Here is a 21,802-nt window from a genome sequence, read left to right as displayed (position 1 = left end):
TTTTAATTTAAATGAAACCAATCCTGCACATTTCACCTGTAAAACATGGAGAGACACATAGAAACAAATGATTTACAAAGTCAAACAAGTGACTTCATGAATCATCCCCGTGAGCAAAAACAGTGACTCTGTTCATTTAAAGTCTGTGGAGTAATGCAACAGCGTTTGTCTCATAGCCTGCTGCATGATTCAACTTTGATTTATTATCTTTCTTTCTTTCTGGGGCTTCTGGGCTTTTTACAGGTGTGACTTCAGCAGAAATGACAGATGCGTCAAAAAGCAAATATGCTGCCGCGGCGAGTTGCCAAACCCTGACGTGAAGTAATGAAACTCATTCGTACACAAGTTACCCTCCAACCAGTCAGTCAGTGAATGCACCACGAAACAAATCAGTTCATGTGCTCAGGTGTCTGTTCTGGCTTTGTCTGTGTGTGTGCATGCATGGGTGTGTGTGTGTGTGTGTGTGTGTGTGTGTGTGTGTGTGTGTGTGTGTGTGTCTATGTGTGTGTGTGTGTGTGTGAGTGTAAACGCACGTTCACCTGTGAGGTATGCAGCGGTAATCTCTGTCCGTCCTGTGCCAAGTTTCTGTTTACTTCAGTCATCGTCTCAACCGCTTTTAATGGACTTGTTTATCTCCTCCTCCCTCCATTGTTTTCTTTTTTTCTTTTTTTCTCTCTCTCTTCGCCGTTGAAACCGTGGTAACAGACGAATGGAAATAACAGCTGAACCTGATCCGTGTTATGTTTTCGTTATGTGATAGGTTACAGTCAGGCTGCTGCAGGACAATGACACCATTTACTGTACAGTGAGTTCATGAGCGGATGGTTATAGTGATGAAGTCGACGCACACACACACACACACACACACACACACAGAGGCTCCGAGGCATCTTGATGCACTAGTACCACATTCACACGTTTTTTTTTGTTAAAGGGATACGCCAGCATTTTTTTTTCCGTGTCTTGCCTCACTCCCGAGTCCATGACCAGCAGATAGACACCATCCTTTCCACTGTGCGTGCAGTAACCATGGAGATAGAGCTGTATTGCCCGTAATTAGCTTAGCTCAAACACTGGAAGTGTATGGGTAGTGTTAGCCTGCCTCCACCTAAAGTCGCTAATTAGCTTAGCTCAAACACTGGAAGTGTATGGGTAGTGTTAGCCTGCCTCCACCTAAAGTCGCTAATTAGCTTAGCTCAAACACTGGAAGTGTATGGGTAGTGTTAGCCTTCCTCCACCTAAAGTTGCTAATTAGCTTAGCTCAAACACTGGAAGTGTATGGGTAGTGTTAGCCTGCCTCCACCTAAAGTCATCAGAGAAACTCTTCAGCAACTCTAAACGGACCGATCTTGGTCTCAGAGCTACAAAACTCTCCGGTAAGGCATCTTGAGCGGTCAAATGCCGCTAACGGGACGAGATCGGTCAAAACGGAGGGTTCAAGCAAAGATGCTTTATTTTGGTTCAAGCTAGCTACATCGAGGGTAGGTTAGCTTCCTGTTTCAAAGTAAAAGCACAAATTCTATCCTCATGGTTTTCTGTATGTAAAGGGCAACGGGTGTTTTATTTTGTGAAAGTAACCGGAAGTGCGTTGGTCACAACGGCTAGCTTGAGTAGCGCAGAATTCGTCCGAACAAAATAGTAACCAGCTGGTATTTAGACAAATTAACGACACACTGCTGATCTAAACGGCTACTTTCTCACCTAAACATGTTTGAAATGTTGATAAAGTGATATATTTACAGAGTTTAGAGCTAAAATGAAACCAGCTTCTGACTGCTGGTTTCAGCTCGGTAGGAGGCAGGCTAACACTACCCATACACTTCCAGTGTTTGAGCTAAGCTAATTAGCGACTTTAGGTGGAGGCAGGCTAACACTACCTATACACTTCCAGTGTTTGAGCTAAGCTAATTAGCGACTTTAGGTGGAGGCAGGCTAACACTACCCATACACTTCCAGTGTTTGAGCTAAGCTAATTAGCGACTTTAGGTGGAGGCAGGCTAACATTACCCATACACTTCCAGTGTTTGAGCTAAGCTAATTACGGCGATACGGCTCTATCTCCATGGTTACTGCACGCACAGTAGAAAGGATGGTGTCTATCTGCTGGTCATGGACTCAGGAGTGAGGCATGACACGAAACAAAAATGTTGGCGTATCCCTTTAAATAGGGCCATTGTGTGTGTGTGTGTATGTGTGTGCAGTGACTCTGAACCCTCCACCCCATTCTTTCTTCTTTCTTCTCTCCATCATCCATCTGCCAACACTGAGTTCTGCTGTGACGGAGAAAACCCACTCGTCCTGCTCAGATTCTCTGCCTCCACAGCTGCAAACGTGTCAGACCACTTCACACACACACACACACACACACACACACACACACACACACACACACACACACACACACACACACACACACACACACTATAGTATACACACTGTACATACATGTGCACACACACACACCCCTCTACTGTGCATTGTACCCGCCCTGCACTGTACACACACACACACACACACACACACACATGCTTCTGTTCTGTGTGTGCAGGTGTTTCCTAACAGTCGTCCTCTGACTGAGGTGCAGCAGCAGATAAAGAGCTTCACCCAGCAGCAGCAGCAGCTCGTTAACCGACATCACACTCACATTTTCAGGCTTAATCACAGCGACTCGGTTTGATAACGACTGGTTTGTAGAGTCGGATCGTGCACAGAAAGAAAACCACTTCTTTAACGGTTCTTATTTTATTACAGTTGAATTAAAGTGGAAAAGCAGGAAAATGTCCTCGTCATCTTGTGACTTCTGGTCCTGTCCACTGTCCTGAAGGAGGAACTCACGTGTACAAATATAGATCAGATACATAAGACAATTAACCAGCAATTATTTTACAAAAACACTTAATTGTTTTAGTCGTTTATTCAGAAGTTGATCGACATCTTTTCCCTGTTCTTCGTGTCTGTGGGGTTTGTGTTGTTTGACATTTAAAAATGTCACAGTTGAATTGGGTTGAGTAAAGTAAAGTGAGTAAAGCAGAGTAGAGTTGGTAAATCAAAGTGAGGTTAAGTAAAGTGAAGTTTAGAGTTCAGTTCAGTTCAGTTTAGTTTGTTGAGTAAATTAAAATAAGTTAAGTAAAGTTTAGAGTAGAGTAGAGTAGTTTATTAAGTAAATTAAAGTACGGTTAAGTAAAGTTTAGAGTAGAGTTGAGTTGTTGATAAAGTAAAGTTAAGTTGAGTAAATTAAAATAAGTTTAGTAAAGTAGAGTAGAGTTGGGAAGAGATGAGTGTTTATTACGATTATTATAAGTAAATGAAAGTAAGGTTAAGTAAAGTATGAGTTGTTGATTGAGTTGAGCTGAGTTGAGTAAATTAAAATAAGTTAAGTAAAGTTTGAAGTAGAGTTGTTGATAAAGTAAAGTTAGGTAAAGTTAAAATAGAGAAGAGATTGCCCCTGCACAAGTCAGATAAAACTCCACAATGGTGCAGGTGGTGTCAGGAACAAAAACCATGAAAAAAGAAAAGAAGGTTCCACCGCACTCAATGGGGTACATTCAATAAATGTATTTGTTAAAACCGCAGCAACGCGTTTCGCCCGCTGCGGTTTTAACAAATAAATTTATTGAATGTACCCCATTGAGTGCGGTGGAACCTTCTTTTCTTTTTTAGGTAAAGTTAAGTTAAGTTTAAAGTAGAGTTGTTAGTAAAGTAAAGTAAAATAAAGTATAAAGTTAAGTTAAGTTAAGTTAAACTCCGCCTCCTCACATCCAAGCCACACCCACCTTTAATAACTAAATACGATGATCAACACACTCTTTGTGTCTGGTTCCATTTGATGAATAATCGTTTTTATTCACCTTGATGCGTTGGTGTCGTTGTGATGTAACATCATCGCTCATCATTATAGATTATAGATAATAGATAATAGATTATAGATTATAGATTATAGATTATAGCTGATACCTACAGAGTTTCCCCTCAGGGCCACGCCGCCACGGCAACCTGCTCGTACAGGCCGAGGCTGCGATTTACATATATGATGATGACTCCTCTTCATGTGTGAACCAGTTCAGTGTCAGTTCACCTAAATCACAGACACAACACACACGTTACTCGTTATTTGGCCCTGAGCCTCCTGAGGAAACACTTGTTAAACATCATTTTAAGGAATCAGTCGATGTTTTTTTTGTCTCCTTCTTCCAAGAAACGACGTCCTGCTTCTCCTTGATCGTCCACAGACGCCTCAGTTCTGACGTTGAGGAAATAAAAAAAAACCTCGAGCAGCGTAAACAAAATTCCTTTCACCTCCGTCGCAGCAGCAGCTCGACTTTCTAAAGACGGAGAGAAAAAAAAAGAAAGAATCTAAAAACATCTTCAGAGTTATTTTCACTCTGAGTGTTTAAATGTGTTTCAATTTGAGTGAAGTGACCCTTTAATAACGGCCTCTTCTTGAGAACTCGATGTTCTCAGAAACACAATAAACCGATTCTTATCTTAAGATTTATGGATGTAGGACACACACACACACACACACACACACACACTTTGACCCACCTCGTTGAGCGGTGAAGTTAATAATTATTGGTTTTCTTTATTCCCTTGTTGATCTTCTATTCCACTGGTGTGTGTTTGAACTCCGGTGTCAGGAGATGGATGTGTTTGTAAGTGTGTAAGTGTGTAAGTGTGTAAGTGTGTGTGTTTGTAAGTGTGTAAGTGTGTAAGTGTGTGTGTGTGGAGGTTTGTTTTGAGACTAAACCACAGACGACGAGTTCAAATTCACCTGAGAAGCAGAAACAAGACGTGTTGAAGATTGTTTCTGCTGCTCTGAAAACAACAGCAAGTTAAAAACAAACACCTGCACACTGCAAAAACTCAAAATCTTTCCAAGAATATTTGTCTTATTTCTTGTCAAAATGTCTCATTTCTAGTCAAAACGAATCTCTTTCCACTTTAAATAACTTGTTTTTAGATCATTTTCACTTGTTTCAAACTAATTTTCACTTGAAATAAGTTGAAAAATCTGCCAGTGAAAGCAAGTTTTTTGTGCTTGTAATAAGAAAGAAAAACTTGCTCCACTATCAGATTGTTCTACTTATTTAAATTGAAAATAGACTTGAAATAAGTAAAAAGTGTCCAAAAACAAGCTACTTTTTATGTATAACCATGTATGTATATGTGTAAATAGGTATAATTAGATTAGTTTTGACTAGAAATTACATTTTGACTAGAAATAAGACAAATATTCTTGGTAAGATTTATAGTTTTTGTAGTGTAGTGTAGTTTACTGGTGATTCTCTCTGCACATGAACTCACTCACCGAGACACGATCAGATCCACAGCCTCTTTGTCTCGTCAATAAATCTGATAATAATAATAATAATCTGAGGACAAACGATAAGAAGCTTTTCACTCGTCTGTTCAGTGACTTGGTGACGTCGTCTGCAGATCGATGACAACATCCAGATTCTTTCTGTCCAGACACCAGATTCCAAACACAAACATTTATTTATTTAACGTTTGACCCGAACACTGAGAGTCTAGAGGCTCTGACCTGAGTCACCACCACTTCTATTACAGATCAATGGTTTAAAGGGATAGTTCAACATTTAGTCCTATTGGCCCATTGCCATAGTCCCTATAGTCATAGCAGTAGGTTCGTTACCTTTAATTGTCGGTGCAAGCTGTTTTTAGAACGGCAGAGCAGAGCCGTGAGCTGCTCAGAGCTACGCTACGGAGGCTCATTATGGGATTTCTTGGTTTCCCTCATCATCAAACTCATCAAATACACAATCCAACAACTCCACAACGCTCTGGTGGACAAGTTGTGAGCTGCACATTCACCACGCTATGAGATAATAACACAACGTTACCACACAGAGTTGTTTTAGAGGGAAATACAGAGACTGTTGATGAAAAACTGCCCCTGAAGGCAACGCGCATCAGCGGTTTTACATGAATTTCCCTCTAAAACAACTCTGTGTGGTAACGTTGTGTTATTATCTCATAGCGTGGTGAATGTGCAGCTCACAACTTGTCCACCAGAGCGTTGTGGAGTTGTTGGATTGTGTATCTGATGAGTTTGATGAGGGAAACCAAGAAATCCCATAATGAGCCTCCGTAGCGTAGCTCTGAGCAGCTCACGGCTCTGCTCCGCCGTTCTAAAAACAGCTTGCACCGACAATTAAAGGTAACAAACCTACTGCTGCGACTATAGGGGTTATGGCAATGGGACAATTTGACTAAATGTTGAACTATCCCTTTAATCATTCAGATTGTAATCAGTCGTGAGTTTGATCTGTGTCTCTCTGTGCTGCTGCTGGTCGTCTGCTATGTGTTGTGTTGTGTTGTGTTGTGTTGTTGGTGTTTTACTCTGTTGTATGTTGTAAAGCACTTAAAGTTTTTTTTATTTTGATTATCTTGCAAACAAAGTCCAGAAGCTGTGAGCTTGAACAAACTCTCTGCCTCGTTAACTTGAACCCTGCTGCTGTGGACTTTATCTTTTATCCACTTGTGTCTATTAACGCTTTATGACGCTACTGTGACCTGAGTAACACATTGTGTTGTCTACATGTTGAAACAGCGTTAGAAAGACAAAACAATGAAGTTTAATGGTGCCAGTTTGTTAAAATGTGAAGAAGGTTCAAGTTGTAGCTGCAAAACCAAGAACAACAGTTCAGATATTTCCATCTTTATTTTATTTTTATCATGTTGCTGTGCGTCCACTATGGAAATATCTCACCTTTTGTTCTTTGTTTGCTCTAATTTACATCTTTGCAAACTGGAACCATTAAAAGTCCCAGTTCCATCATTAGCAGCAGACTGGTGTTTGTACAGACGCCGATCACTGACCACACTTTGCGTTGTGTGTTGTCAGGGCCGTTGCTAGGAGTTCTGGGCCCCCTTAAAGAATACTAAAGTGGGCCCCTCCCCCTAACTTTTCCTTTTTTTTCTTAGACTACGTATGTATTATCGTTTTTTATTTAGCCTTCTTTGTTTTGATGCTAATGCAGCATTACACTGCAAAAACTCAAGTATCTTAGCAAGAATATTTGTCTTATTTCTAGTCATAATGTCATTTCTAGTCAAAACAAATCTCATTCTACTTAAAATAAGACTCATAACCTAAAAATTAACTTGTTTTTAGATACTTTTTTTACTTCTTTCAAGCAGATTTTCACTTAGAATAAGTAGAAAAAATCTGATAGTGGAGCAAGTTTTTCTTCCTTATTACAAGCACAAAAAACTTACTTTCACTGGCAGATTTTTATATTTATTGTTGATTTAAGTGAAAATGATCTAAAAACAAGTAATTTTTTAGGTTATGAGTCTTATTTTAAAGGGATAGTTCAACATTTTGGCAAATTGGCCCATTGCCATAATCGCTATAGTCATAGCAGTAGGTTCGTTAACTTTATTTGTCGGTGTAAGCTATTTTTAGAACGGCGGAGCGAAGCGGCAGGCTGCTCAGGGCTATGCTATGGACGCTAAGGGAATTTCTTGGTTTCCCTCATCAAACTCATCAAATACAAAATCCCAAAACTCCAAAACGCTTTCGTGGACAAGTTGTGACCTGCACATTCACCACGCTATGAGATAATAATGGAACGTTACGAAACTGAGCCTTTTTCGAGGTAAATACAGAGTCTGCTTGCTGAAAAACTGTCCCTGAACGCAACGTGCATCAGCGGTTTTGCATGAATTTACGTCTAAAACAGCTCCGTCTCGTAACGTTCTGTTATTATCTCAGCGTGGTGAATGTGCAGGTCACAACTTGTCCACAACAGCGTTTTTGAGTTGTTGGATTGTGTATTTGATGAGTTTGATGAGGGAAACCAAGAAATTCCCTTAGCGTCCATAGCATAGCCCTGAGCAGCCTGCCGCTTCGCTCCGCCGTTCTAAAAATAGCTTACACCGACAATTAAAGGTAACGAACCTACTGCTATGACTATAGCAATTATGGCAATGGGCCAATTTGCCAAAATGTTGAACTATCCCTTTAAGTGGAAAGAGATTAGTTTTGACTAGAAATTAAACATTTTGACAGGAAATAAGACAAATATTCTTGGAAAGATGTAGAGTTTTTACAGTGTACTATGAGTATTAGTCAGGGTCTTATGCAGAATAAATCAGTCATACAAAGATTAGACTACTGGGGTTTTTTATGGGCCCCACTGGGCGCTGGGCCCCTAGAGTTATCACCACCTTTCTCCCCTATACGGCCCTGGGTGTTGTTGTTGTAGTTTGAGTGTGTTGTGCTTGTTTGCATGTGTGTGTGTGTGTGTGTGTGTGTGTGTGTGTGTGTGCGTGTGTGTGTGCGTGTGTGTGTGTGTGTGTGTGCGTGTGTGTGTGTGTGTGTGTGTGTGTGTGTGTGTGTGTGTGTGTGTCGGAGCAGCAGTCAGGTCCAGTTCAGCTCCGTCCTCTGACATTTGAATAGCAAAGCAGCAAAGTGAAGGTCTGAACGTCCCACAGACGGTGAACAAGGCCTCGTATGTTTGTGTCGGAGAAGACGGAGACAAACCTCGTCCTGTCTCTCGCTCCTACACAACATTCATTGACCCAGTCGCAGCTCAACGCTGAGGTTTGTAGTAAGTGGCACAAAACAGCCCTTTCTTTGTCAAAAACTCACACTGTTGCTTCATTATGGATTTATTATTTAAAAAAAATAAAATAAAGAAATCTTCAGTTGGATTATTTTCAGTGAATATTTCTCTTGTGCAGCTTCTCCCTCCACTTCTGTGAAATACAATGAAAGGTTGATTGATGTAATTCACCGTTTTCTTCAGTTTGTAGAGTTGTTTTATGCACTGCAAAAACTCAAAATCTTACCAAGAATATTTGTCTTATTTCTAGTCAAAACAAATCTCATTATACCTAAAATAAGTATATTTATACATATACATACATAGTTATATATAATAAAAAAGCAGCTTGTTTTTAGACACTTTTTACTTCTTTCAAGCAGATTTTCACTTGAAATAAGTAGAAAAATCTGATAGTGGAGCAAGTTTTTCTTTCTTATTACAAACACAAAAAACTTCCTTTCACTGGCAGATTTTTCTACTTATTTCAAGTGAAAATTAGTTTGAAACAAGTGAAAATGATCTAAAAACAAGTAAATTTTTAGGTGATGAGTCTTATTTTAAGTGGAAAGAGATTAGTTTTGACTAGAAATGAGACATTTTGACAAGAAATAAGACAAATATTCTTGGAAAGATGTAGAGTTTTTGCAGTGTGTCTGGGACTGTTTTCTGTTGCGGATTAATACATGTTTAGTTCTGTAAATGCGACGGGACGAGAGAACAAAGTGCACGACTTCATCGTAACTGACGTGAACTGAAAGTCCAGAGTCTCTCGGTCTAATCTGACTCCACTTGCTGCAAAACACTCATGCACAGAAACAAAAGCACAGTTACACGATTTTGTCATGAAGTTGTTTTGCAGAATCCAACCAACAACTGACCTGACGGCAGAACCTGTCCAACATGATACAAAGCCATTGGAGCCATTGGAGCTATAGAATCTGTTGTATAGAAAAGGACTGAACCAACAGACAGAGCCGCTGTCATCTGCAAAACAAAACAAACGCTTAAAGGGATAGTTCAACATTATGGAAAATTGGCCCATTGCCATAATCCCTATAGTCATAGCAGTAGGTTCGCTCAGAGCTACGCTACGGAGGCTCATTATGGGATTTCTTGGTTTCCCTCATCAAACTCATCAAATACACAATCCAACAACTCCACAACGCTCTGGTGGACAAGTTGTGAGCTGCACATTCACCACGCTATGAGATAATAACACAACGTTACCACACAGAGTTGTTTTAGAGGGAAATACAGAGACTGTTGATGAAAAACTGTCCCTGAAGGCAACGTGCATCAGTGGTTTTACATGAATTTCCCTCTAAAACAACTCTGTGTGGTAACGTTGTGTTATTATCTCATAGTGTGGTGAATGTGCAGCTCACAACTTGTCCACCAGAGCGTTGTGGAGTTGTTGGATTGTGTATTTGATGAGTTTGATGAGGGAAACCAAGAAATCCCATAATGAGCCTCAGTAGCGTAGCTCTGAGCAGCTCACGGCTCTGCTCCGCCGTTCTAAAAATAGCTTGCACCGACAATTAAAGGTAACGAACCTACTGCTATGACTATAGGGGTTATGGTGATGGGGCCAATTTTCCATAATGTTGAACTATCCCTTTAAAAACTGCTTCAGATGAACTTATAGATGAAGTTTCTCTTTAAAGTTTAGTGAAGTAAGTCACAATAAGTTTCTAAAATCATTAGGATTCAAGTAAATCAACATCTATAGTTCAACAGTGCAGCAGCCACTTTAGATTATAACGTTTGTATTTGTATGTTTTGAACTCATCATCAGACTCTTCTGCTTTGAGTTTGTGTGCGTGCACTGCAAAAACTCTACATCTTTCCAAGAATATTTGTCTTATTTCTTGTCAAAATGTCTAATTTCTAGTCAAAACTAATCTTTTTCCACTTAAAATAAGACTCATCACCTAAATATTAACTTGTTTTTAGATCATTTTCACTTGTTTCAAACTATTTTTCACTTGAAATAAGTAGAAAAATCTGCCAGTGAAAGGAAGTTTTTTTGTGTTTGTAATTAGAAAGAAAAACTTGCTCCACTGTCAGATTTTTCTACTTATTTCAAGTGAAAATCAGCTTGAAAGAAGTAAAAAGTGTCTAGAAACAAGCTGCTTTTCATGAGATGAGTCTTATTTTAAGTGGAATGAGATTTGTTTTGACTAGAAATGAGACAAATATTCTTGATCAGGTATTTGAGTGTTTGCAGTGTGTGTGTGTACTTCAGTGAACGCTGGTTAATCAGAGTTTCCCTGCGTGTGTTGTGTTTTGTCTCTGCTGCAGTGGTGGTCTGCTACGGCACACAGAACATCCTGAGCATGACGGGGAACTCTGAGAACCAGTACAACCTGATGAAGGAGCGCTACAGCGGCTGTGAGATCGTGATGGGGAACCTGGAGATCACCATGATGGAGCACAGCAGAGACTTCTCCTTCCTGCAGGTGAAACACCGACACACCAGGCAGCCAACGGGTCACAGAGGAACAGAGACGTCTGGTGGTGGTGGATGATGATGATGATGATGATGATGATGATGATGATGATGATGATGATGATGATGAAGGAACAATGAGCTCATTCACGTCGCCTCCCTCCACACACACTGAAATATAATATATCACACAAACGTCTCAATGTCCAGAGTCGTGGGACTTTGTGTTTCCTATAAGGAGAAGAAGATTATCACTATCACATCTGTGCACGTGGAGATCCGTGTGTGGAGTGAATATGAAATTAAATATATATTAAAGGGACAACCAGGAGTTTCTATCTGGTTATAAAAAAGTCTGATATTAATGTGGATGAATCTCCGTTACCACTTGTTAATGGTCCATTTTAGATAAATCTATGGTTTTGTCTCTATGGTTATTTTGTTATTATTAGTGGTGGTGGAAATGCTGGGCGAGCCGACCAGCGTTTCTTTACTTTCGGTTTCGTGGCGAGTCATGAGAATAACGCCGCCGTATGAATCTCCGTTTATGGTGGGAACTACGACGGTATGTGATCGTCTTCCAACCTCTGACTTTAATTCTTGATGAATGAAAACATGAGTCTGTCTTGCACCGGTCAAAGAATTTCACGGTGCGGAGGCTCATAAATGTAGTGTGGAAACACTTCACTTTAACAAAACTCCTGGTTGTCCCTTTAAATAGAATAGAATAGAATAAAATGACTTTATTGTCTTTGCATGTTCAACATAGCTGTCTGTCATAATAAAACTATATCCATTCACTCTCCTCAAACACACACATATACATTCATATCATGCTACAATACTGTAAAAAAGGATTAAAATATATATACACACAATAAGTGCTGTAAAAGTGCATAACAGCAGTTATTGAACATTCCACTGCTTTAATTATATATATGATGAGCTTTTGCAAGTATACAGTATTTATTTAATCTATGTATATTTATTAAATCAACAGACATTTAACAGTTCTCTATATGTTTTTCTGGTTTATAAATATAAATATGTGGGTTAGAGTCGTCTTTCTCCAATACTAACAGACACATAAACATACAGATTAATCAGAGTCAGACAGGTTTGTTAATGTATGACACTGTTTCAGTTTTTATACAGCTGCTGCGCAAAGAATTAAGAGACTGAGTTTCTCTGGTTTTGCTGTTTTTAATTATGTGTTTGAGTGAAATGAACAATTTTGTTTCATTCTATTAACTGCTGACAACATTTCACCCAAAATTCATTGGCACGAAATAACGGGTAAAAATAACAAAAAGTCTTTTCAGATCTTGAATAATGTAAAGAAAACATGTTCATATTCATTCATAAACAACACAACATGAATATTTTAGCTTAGGAAGAGTTTATGAATCAGTTTTGGTGATGATGATAATGTCAATGTTTAATCCCAGCTGTGGTTTTTATAAATAATCTTCCTATAAAACCAGATGTGGTTCAGGTGACGACCTCATCAGAGTCTCATTCAGTAGAATCAGTTGTGTTTGTGTTGGTGTTTAAGAAACATCTCTGCTGTAGGTTTTATTCTCATATGTCATATATGGAAATCCACTAACTTACATCTAAGTAAAGTCAAGATGTTTTTCTTTTTTTTTCTTTTTTTAAAGTATATATTTTGGCTTTTTGCCTTTATTTGATAGTGATGACAGTAGAGATAGACAGGAAATGGGGAGGCAGAGAGAGGGGGAATGACACGCAGGAAAGGTCTGCCCGACGCGGGATTCGAACCGGGGACGCCTGCGGCGAGGACTGTAGCCTCTACATGGGGCGGCCGCTCTACCCACTGCGCCACGCACCGCCCCGTCGAGATGTTTTTCATGAATAGTTTTTATTTATGGATTAACTTCATAAAAAGAAACCTGAGTCAGATCCTGATCTGGTTTGTCTCAGCTCCACTTCTCCTCCACACGCCGGCTCGTGGAGCTACTTCTCTTCTCCTGACTGGCAGGTTGTTGAAGCATCTTGGAGAACTGGCTGTACTTGCCTTTCCATGGGGGAGGGGGGAGAGAAGGGGCAGAGGGGGGAGAGAAGGGGCAGAGGGGGGAGAGAGGGGAGAGGGGGGAGGGGGGGCAGAGGGGGTAGAGGGGGGGGGAGGGAGGGGGGGCAGAGGGGGGGGGGAGGGAGGGGGGGCAGAGGGGGGAGAGGGGGGGGGGGCTACACCTGTTGCTGCTGGACTAGAGTTGTTTATTTCTGACACTAGCTGTTATTTTACGGGTATAGTTTGGGTAGGCCCAGAGCGATAGATATGTTATATCTATCGCTCTGGGTAGGCCTATAGTTTTTGTGTGAGTGATTGTAGTTAATGACACGACAAGACTGAGTGGGACAGAGTTCCTAACTCCTAACCCTAGTCATTGTTCCTTCTTCACTTCAACACTGAACTAAAAAATATTTTCTGTAATCTGGAGGGAGAATAGTGTAGTCTATGTACTACTACCTTGAACTGTATCCAATGATGTCTTCTTGCATTGACGGAGCTACATGGATATTCATGTCGCTGTTATGCTGCACTGCAAAAACTCAAACTCTTACCAAGAACATTTGTCTTATTTCTTGTCGAAACAAATCTCATTATACTTAGAATAGCAGCTTATTTTTTAGACACTTTTTACTTCTTTCAAGCAGATTTTTACTTGGAATAAGTAGAAAAATCTGATAGTGGAGCAAGTTTTTCTTTCTTATTACAAACACACAAAAAAAACCTGCTTTCACTGGCAGATTTTTCTACTTATTTCAAGTGAAAATTTGTTTGAAACAAGTGAAAATGATCTAAAAACAAGTTCATCTTTTAGGCGATGAGTCTTATTTTAAGTGGAAAGAGGTTAGTATTGAGTAGAAACGAGTCATTTTGACAAGAAATAAGACAAATACTCAAAACATTTGGGTTTTTGCAGTGTACAGAGTAAACGTGGCCTCTGAGACGGTGGAGAAGAATCTAAAAACTTCTGCTAACGATCTGTTTTCTGTCTGATCCTCCGTCCTCAGTCCATCAGGGAGGTGACCGGCTACATCCTGTTTGCCGTCAACGAGTTCAGCCGCCTGCCTCTGGACCAGCTGCGCGTCATCAGAGGAACCACGCTGTACGAGAACAAGTACGCGCTGGCCGTGATGGTCAACTACCAGAAGGACGGGCAGTACGGGCTGCAGGAGCTCGGCCTCACACACCTCACAGGTAGGACAGTCTGGCCGTGGGACAGGCACTGCAAAAACTATAAGAATATTTGTCTCATTTCTAGTCAAAACTAATCTCTTTCCACTTTAAATAAGACTCATCACCTAAAAATTAACTTGTTTTTAGATCATTTTCACTTGTTTCAAACTAATTTTCACTTGAAATAAGTAGAAAAATCTGCCAGTGAAAGTAAGTTTTTTGTGTTTGTAATAAGAAAGAAAAACTTGCTCCACTATCAGATTTTTCTACTTATTTCAAGTGAAAATCTGCTTGAAAGAAGTAAAAAGTGTCTAAAAACAAGCTGCTTTTTAATGTGATGAGTCTTATTTTAAGTAGAATGAGATTTGTTTTGACTAGAAATAAGACAAATATTCTTGGTAAGATTTTGAATTTTTGCAGTGTGTGTGTGTGTGTGTGTGTGTGTGTGTGTGTGTGTGTGTGTGTCTCTAGTGGAGCTCCCACGCCCACGCCGCTCCGACACACCTCGGCTCAGAGATGTGAAGTCCCTGGAATGTCTCATGTTCAACCGCCACTGAAACACGAGCAGCACGTTACACTGTGTGTGTGTGTGTGTGTGTGTGTGTGTGTGTGTGTGTGTGTGTGTGTGGTAAACAGAGTGTGATAGGATGATGAGTCACAGGCGTGTCGGGGCTCGTGCTGTTTAATTGTCCCTCACTGCAAAAACTCTAAAGAATATTTGTCTTATTTCTAGTCAAAACAAATCTCATTCTACCTAAAGTAAGTATATTTATACATATACACATAGTTATACATAAAAAGCAGCTTGTTTTTAGACACTTTTTACTTCTTTCAAGCAGATTTTCACTTGGAATAAGTAGAAAAATCTGATAGTGGAGCAAGTTTTTCTTTCTTATTACAAACACAAAAAACTTGCTTTCACTGGCAGATTTTTCTACTTATTTCAAGTGAAAATTAGTTTGAAACAAGTGAAAATGATCTAAAAACAAGTTCATTTTTTAGGTGATGAGTCTTATTTTAAGTGGAAAGAGTTTAGTTTTGACATTTTGACAAGAAATAAGACAAATATTCTTGGAAAGATTTTGAGTTTTTGCAAAAATGTGTCCATTACATCCAGAAAGATTCAATTTGTGTAAATTCAGACAATGATATTCAAAGTTAAACACTGAACAACAGCAAGAAACAATTGAATGTGATAAATACACTGCAAAAACTCAAAATCTTACCAAGAATATTTGTCTTATTTCTAGTCAAAACTTATCTCATTCTACCTAAAATAAGAAACATCACATTTAAAAAGTAGCTACAAATTAAAATGATCTAAAAACAAGTTCATTTTTAGGTGATGAGTCTTATTTTAAGTGGAAATAGATTAGTTTTGACTAGAAATAAGACAAATATTCTTGGTCAGATTTAGAGTTTTTGCTGTGCTCTCTACATTTACATGCGTGTGTGTGTGTGTGTGTGTGTGTGTGTGTGTGTGTGTGTGTGTGTGTGTGTGTGTGTGTGTGTGTGTGTGTGTGTGTCTGTGTGTGTGTGTGTGTGTGTGTGTGTGTGTGTGTGTGTGTGGTCCACAGAGATCCTGGAGGGAGCAGTGAAGATCATCCAGAACAAGTTCCTGAGCTTCGCTCCGCAGGTGAACTGGCAGGACATCGTGAAGGACGGGACGACGGAGAACGAGATCAGCGACAACGGGCCGGAGAGTGAGTCTGACAGAAAGCAAAACTACGGAGGCTCTGAGGGCTCAAAACTACGACTTTATGTCTCTGCAGTTTCACCACAAACTCAGAAAACAACCTCATTAGTTCGGCCCAACACAACAGGAAGTGTTTCTGGGGACACAATAAAGAGAGGGACCAGTCTGGGTTCGTTAGTTCTGTTCTTGACTTTAGAAGTTGTGCAGCTACTAAAAACCAAAACATGTTTTGCTTTAAAATATGAAACTGCTCATCTTGATGTCGAGTTGATGGTTGTTGTTGTTGATGGTTGTTGTTGTTGTTGTTGTTGTTGTTGTTGTTGTTGATGGTTGTTGTTGTTGTTGTTGTTGTCTCAGGGCCGTGCCACCCGGCCTGTGGAGAGCGGCCATGTTGGGGCCCCGGGAGCAACAGCTGTCAGATCTGTGAGTCACATCAACGTCTCTTCACTTTTAATTTCATTGAATCATCTCTGAATTATAAACACTGATTTTTTCAAGTCCATTTCGTCACAGATGTTCATTCCTACATTTACATATCATCTTACATTTCCAAAAATGGAATAAATATTGAAATCACCGGCGTTGCCATAGTAACATACTAACCTGCTTTCTGGAAGTTGTTCATTCATAAAGCAACGTAGCGTTAAAACACAGATTTCTGCTTTTCCTTATGACTCAGCAATATTATACTCATTTTTTATCATAATGAATATTACTTTATCACATATTCTATATAAAGTATTAAACATCTGGTAAAATAACAGTGAATTTGAAAAGGTTGAATTATGGACAGTCTTGTTATTAGATTATTGCTATGATGAATGAATGAATGATTTATATCTTCTTCTTTTTTTTTTTTTTACAAATGGGACAATACATTTTGATGAACATTTACATGTAAATATGTGAGATTATAACCGGGTGGCTGATTTCCATCTCCAGTCCCATCGGCAGTTTGGTGTCAAATAGAAATGAAAAAACAAGCAGCAATACAACAACAACAATACAGCAGGATTATAAAGTGTCAGATTGTTTTGCACGTCGCCCACGCTGACTGAGGGATTGTAAAGGCGGCCATGTTGTCTCCTCAGTGACGAAGACGGTGTGCGCTCCTCAGTGCAACGGACGCTGCTTCGGCACGAGTCCGTCAGAGTGCTGCCACATCGAGTGTGCAGGCGGCTGCACGGGGCCGCTCGACACCAACTGCTTCGTGAGTCTTTAATTACTCTGTGACCCAACGTCTGTAAAACTCATCAGACGTCTGAGACTCTGATCTATAATCTATAATCTGTAATCTATAATCTATAATCTGTAATCTATAATCTATAATCTGTAATCTATAATCTACACTGCAAAAACTCAAAATCTTACCAAGAACATTTGTCTTATTTCTAGTCAAAATGTCTCATTTCTAGTCAAAACAAACCTCTTTCTACCTAAAATCAGACTCATCACATTAAAAGCAGCTTGTTTTTAGACACTTTTTACTTCTTTCAAGCAGATTTTCACTTGAAATAAGTAGAAAAATCTGATAGTGGAGCAAGTTTTTCTTTCTTATTACAAACACAAAAAACTTGCTTTCACTGGCAGATTTTTCTACTTATTTCAAGTGAAAATTTGTTTGAAACAAGTGGAAATGATCTAAAAACAAGTTCATTTTAGGTGATGAGTCTTATTTTAAGTGGAAAGAGATTAGTTTTGGCTAGAAATGAGACAAATATTCTTGGAAAGATTTAGAGTTTTTGCAGTGTACTGTGACCTGAGTAACACATTGTGTTGTCTACATGTTGAAACAGCGTTAGAAAGACAAAACAATGAAGTTTAATGGTGCCAGTTTGTTAAAATGTGAAGAAGGTTCAAATGTTGTAGCTGCAAAACAAAGAACAACAGTTCAGATATTTCCATCTTTATTTTATTTTTATCATGTTGCTGAGCGTCCACTATGGAAATATCTCACCTTTTGTAACAAGTTAATTTTTAGGTAATGAGTCTTATCTAAAGTGGAAAGAGATTAGTTTTGACTAGAAATGAGACATTTTGACAAGAAATAAGACAAATATTCTTGGAAAGATTTTGATTTTTTGCAGTGTATAATCTTTAATCTCTAATCTGTAATCTATAATCTGTCTCCAGGCCTGCAGGAACTTCAACAACTCGGGCTCGTGCGTCCCTCTGTGTCCTCAGCCGCTCATCTACAACAAACACACCTTCAAGCTGGAGCCGAACCCCAACGCCAAGTATCAGTACGGATCCATCTGCGTGGCCCAGTGTCCCAGTGAGTCTCTTCTTCCTAGGAAACAGACCCTCCATTGATTTTGGGGCCCTTTATTTTTGCAAATAATATTGATTGTTTTTTTTTGTTTTTTTTTAAAGTATATTTTTTGGCTTTTTGCCTTTATTCGATAGTCCACAGTATAGATAGACAGGAAAGGGTGAGGCAGAGAGAGGGGGAATGACATGCAGGAAAGGTCTGCCCGACGCGGGATTCGAACCGGGGACGCCTGCGTTGAGGACTGTAGCCTCCACATGGGGCGGCCGCTCTACCCACTGCGCCACGCACCGCCCCAATAATATTGATTGTTGATCATTCACACACCTACTATAAACTCATTGCTGCTCTGGCAATGTCGTTTAGGCTGCATTATCCTATTGGCGTTCCTATTATATCATTGTAGTGGCAAGAATGGCTGTGTGTGGGGCGGAGTTTAGCTCAGTTGGTAGAGCACCCGCCCCATGTGCTGAGGCTATAGTCCTCGCTGCAGGCGGCCCCGGTTCGAGTCCCGCGTCGGACGGCCCTATCCTGCATGTCATTCCCCCCATCTCTGCCTCCCATTTCCTGTCACACTCTCAACTGTCCTATCTAATAAAGGCATGAAAAGCCAAAAAATATACTTAAAAAAAAAAAAGAATGGCTGTGTGCTATAAAACCGGTCTAGTGAGCAAAATCAAAACTACTGTTTTAAAATCGTTTGGCCTGGACCGGCCTTTCAAAGGGTTAGGTTGCTTCCTCTGCTTCACCATGCGCCTCTTTCAGGCCATACTTTCTTCTTCCACCCCTGTTCTCATCTCTATCTTGATACTGTAGCTGTATTCACATGCAACCCAAAAACTGGAGGGGGCACAGTGAACGTGAATGTCCTATTGCGCAAAATGTTTTTGGGGGGATGCCCTCAAATCACTTATTCTGGGCACTAAAGCTAGTGCTGGGGACTGAAAAGTTGGTAAACTGAATTTCAGAAATGTTATCTTGGCTAACGATGTGGAACAATAAGGTGGATGCACTTCAAAAAACGTATTTCACTGCTCCATGTATTGATTTTTCGGCAGTTGTAAACAAATGCACATGGGCATATATTGATTTTTCAAGGCTTCATTGTAAACAGATGCACATGGCCAGGGACTGCTAGCAAAACAGCGGAAAAGCAGACGCTTAGTTCGTTTATGCCTTGGGCCGGCTCTGTTAGGAAATCCTACTTCCCATACGTTAAAAAATCACCAAACTTTGCACAAAGCTCCAGTCTCATACCAGATTTACTCAACTCTAAGCTCATGTCAATATTCCTCGTCTAAATTTAAAAACTTTGAAACTTCCTAACAAGTCAACTATATCTGCTACAGTTTTGCAGCTTTCACCAAACTGTAGCCCCAATATGAACACTGCAAAAACTCAAAATCTTTCCAAGAATATTTGTCTTATTTCTTGTCAAAATGTCTCATTTCTAGTCAAAACTAATCTCTTTCCACTTTATATAAGACTAATCACCTTAAAATGAACTTGTTTTTAGATCATTTTAACTTGTTTCAAACAAATTTTCACTTGAAATAAGTAGAAAAATCTGCCAGTGAAAGCTAATTTTTTGTGCTTGTAATAAAGAAGAAAAACTTGCTCCACTATCAGATTTTTCTACTTATTTCAAGTGAAAATCTGCTTGAAAGAAGTAAAAACAAGCTACTTTTTATGTATAACTATGTGTATATGTATAAATATACTTATTTTAGGTAGAATGAGATTTGTTTTGACTAGAAATAAGACAAATATTCTTGGTAAGATTTAGAGTTTTTGCAGTGAATGAATGAATGATATTTTTATTTTCGTGTCGTGCCACCATTGTGGATCCATCCCATATGGGATTACTAGACACATTTACTGACAAATGAAAAGCTAGACGGTCCTTCCTGTTGGTGCAACCGGCAACACAAGTGCAACACATGAATAAACAACTTCAGATTACTTTCAGTTCTCATCGTCGCTCTTCGTCTCATCGCCCAGGCCTTTTCAAGACAGACAGATATTTTCAACTGGAAAAGATGTTTTAGCTCCTCAGCATCGTCCAACCACAGAAATGTGTTATTTGGATCTACTTTACTAAACAGTTTTTATCTCATAAAGTCATAGAAAGGACAGTAGAACACCAAATGCATTTCATTCTCCACCTCTTGGAATACTTTTAGAAACTTTTGAACGATTAAATCCAGAGCAAATTATGAAGTCCATCATAAGTCCAAAACCTGTTACAGTAAACCTTTATCCTTCTACAAATTCTGTTCAATTGACATCAAATGTGCTGCGACTGCATCTTCAGACCGTCCTGCACATAAATACCACCCGGCTCTTTGATAGCCTAGTTGAAGAACTGTGCCTAACACATCTGATGCAAGTTTTTAAGTAAATTTTTAAAGATATTTCTGAATTGCGCATCTTGCCAACCCTTATTTGTCACTGACACATAATCATTTTTTTCTGACCCTAAAATGACCATGTTTACATAGTGGAGGTATTTCCATCAGCCTGTTCTCTCTGAAACACTGAATTTTTGAAAACATTTTGAATTCTGCTCTGATGTGAACAATTAATTCACTATTAATGTCATAATTTCATTATTTCGCAGCCAACTTCGTGGTGGACGGCAGCTCGTGTGTGAGCAGCTGTCCGTCTGATAAGATGGAGGTGGAGAAGAAGGGAGTGAAGCGGTGTGAGCCGTGTGGCGGCCTCTGTCCCAAAGGTAACAGCTGCTGAACATCTGCTCGTTCTGCTGCATGGAAATAAAGAAGTTACCTGAGAATCGTAGTGATGATCATACAAATGGAAATAAAGAAGTTACCTGAGAATCGTAGTGTGATGATCATACAAATGGAAATAAAGAAGTTACCTGAGAATCATAGTGATGATCGTAGTGATGATCATACAAATGGAAATAAAGAAGTTACCTGAGAATCGTAGTGATGATCATACAAATGGAAATAAAGAAGTTCCCTGATGATGAGTCATCGGTCATTATTCTGTCTGAGGAAGTGTCCTTCTACTTCCTACGTAGCTTCTATAACTGACTCATCTTCTCTCTTCCTCCTCGTGGTTTTTCCTCGCAGCGTGCCACGGAACAGGTCCGACCAGTCCGACCGGACAGACGGTCGACGCCAGCAACATCGACAGCTTCATCAACTGCACGAAGATCCAGGGAAGTCTGTACTTCCTGATCACAGGGATCAAAGGGTAAAAAAACAACCAGATCTGAGTGAGAGTTTCTCTCCGTTTCTTTAAAGGTCCAGTGTGTAATAATAATAATAATAATAATAATATACTACCAATGAATATATTTGTATAAGTGTATAATCGCTATAAAATAAAATCAGTTTGGTTTTCGGAGCCTTATAATTCTGCTTTTATATAGAAAGGGTCTTGCTTTAGAGAGTGTCGCCATGTTGGGCTGCCATGTTTGTATGGAAAACCAGAGAGCACGTTTCAAGAGTTTTATTTGATTTGATTTGATTTGATTTTATGTTATGTTATGTTATTTTATTTTATTTTATTTTATTTTATTTTATTTTATTTTATTTTATTAAGATCCCTACTCTTCCTGGGGTCCATTAAAAGCCACATA

At 39.4% G+C, this 21,802-nt stretch overlaps 1 protein-coding gene across 1 annotated transcript in view; it reads left to right on the top strand.

Moving 5' to 3' along the window:
• Positions 1–21,802, top strand: part of LOC146959816 (receptor tyrosine-protein kinase erbB-3-like) — a 48,310-nt gene that overhangs the window by 2,393 nt on the left and 24,115 nt on the right. Inside the window, exons 2-9 of the mRNA XM_085772871.1 lie at positions 10,875–11,032; positions 14,062–14,248; positions 15,805–15,930; positions 16,281–16,346; positions 17,015–17,133; positions 18,057–18,198; positions 20,813–20,926; positions 21,291–21,414. Coding sequence (XP_085628997.1) covers positions 10,875–11,032; positions 14,062–14,248; positions 15,805–15,930; positions 16,281–16,346; positions 17,015–17,133; positions 18,057–18,198; positions 20,813–20,926; positions 21,291–21,414 — 1,036 coding nt within the window. The remainder of the gene's footprint in view (positions 1–10,874; positions 11,033–14,061; positions 14,249–15,804; positions 15,931–16,280; positions 16,347–17,014; positions 17,134–18,056; positions 18,199–20,812; positions 20,927–21,290; positions 21,415–21,802) is intronic.

The sequence above is a fragment of the Trachurus japonicus genome, unplaced genomic scaffold (genome assembly GCF_045865225.1).
Source record: "Trachurus japonicus isolate A0001 unplaced genomic scaffold, Traja_1.0 AP031020.1".
In the NCBI taxonomy this organism is placed as follows: Eukaryota; Metazoa; Chordata; class Actinopteri; order Carangiformes; family Carangidae; genus Trachurus; species Trachurus japonicus.
Note: the sequence above shows the minus strand (reverse complement) of the source record. Positions and strands in the feature narration are given on the sequence as shown.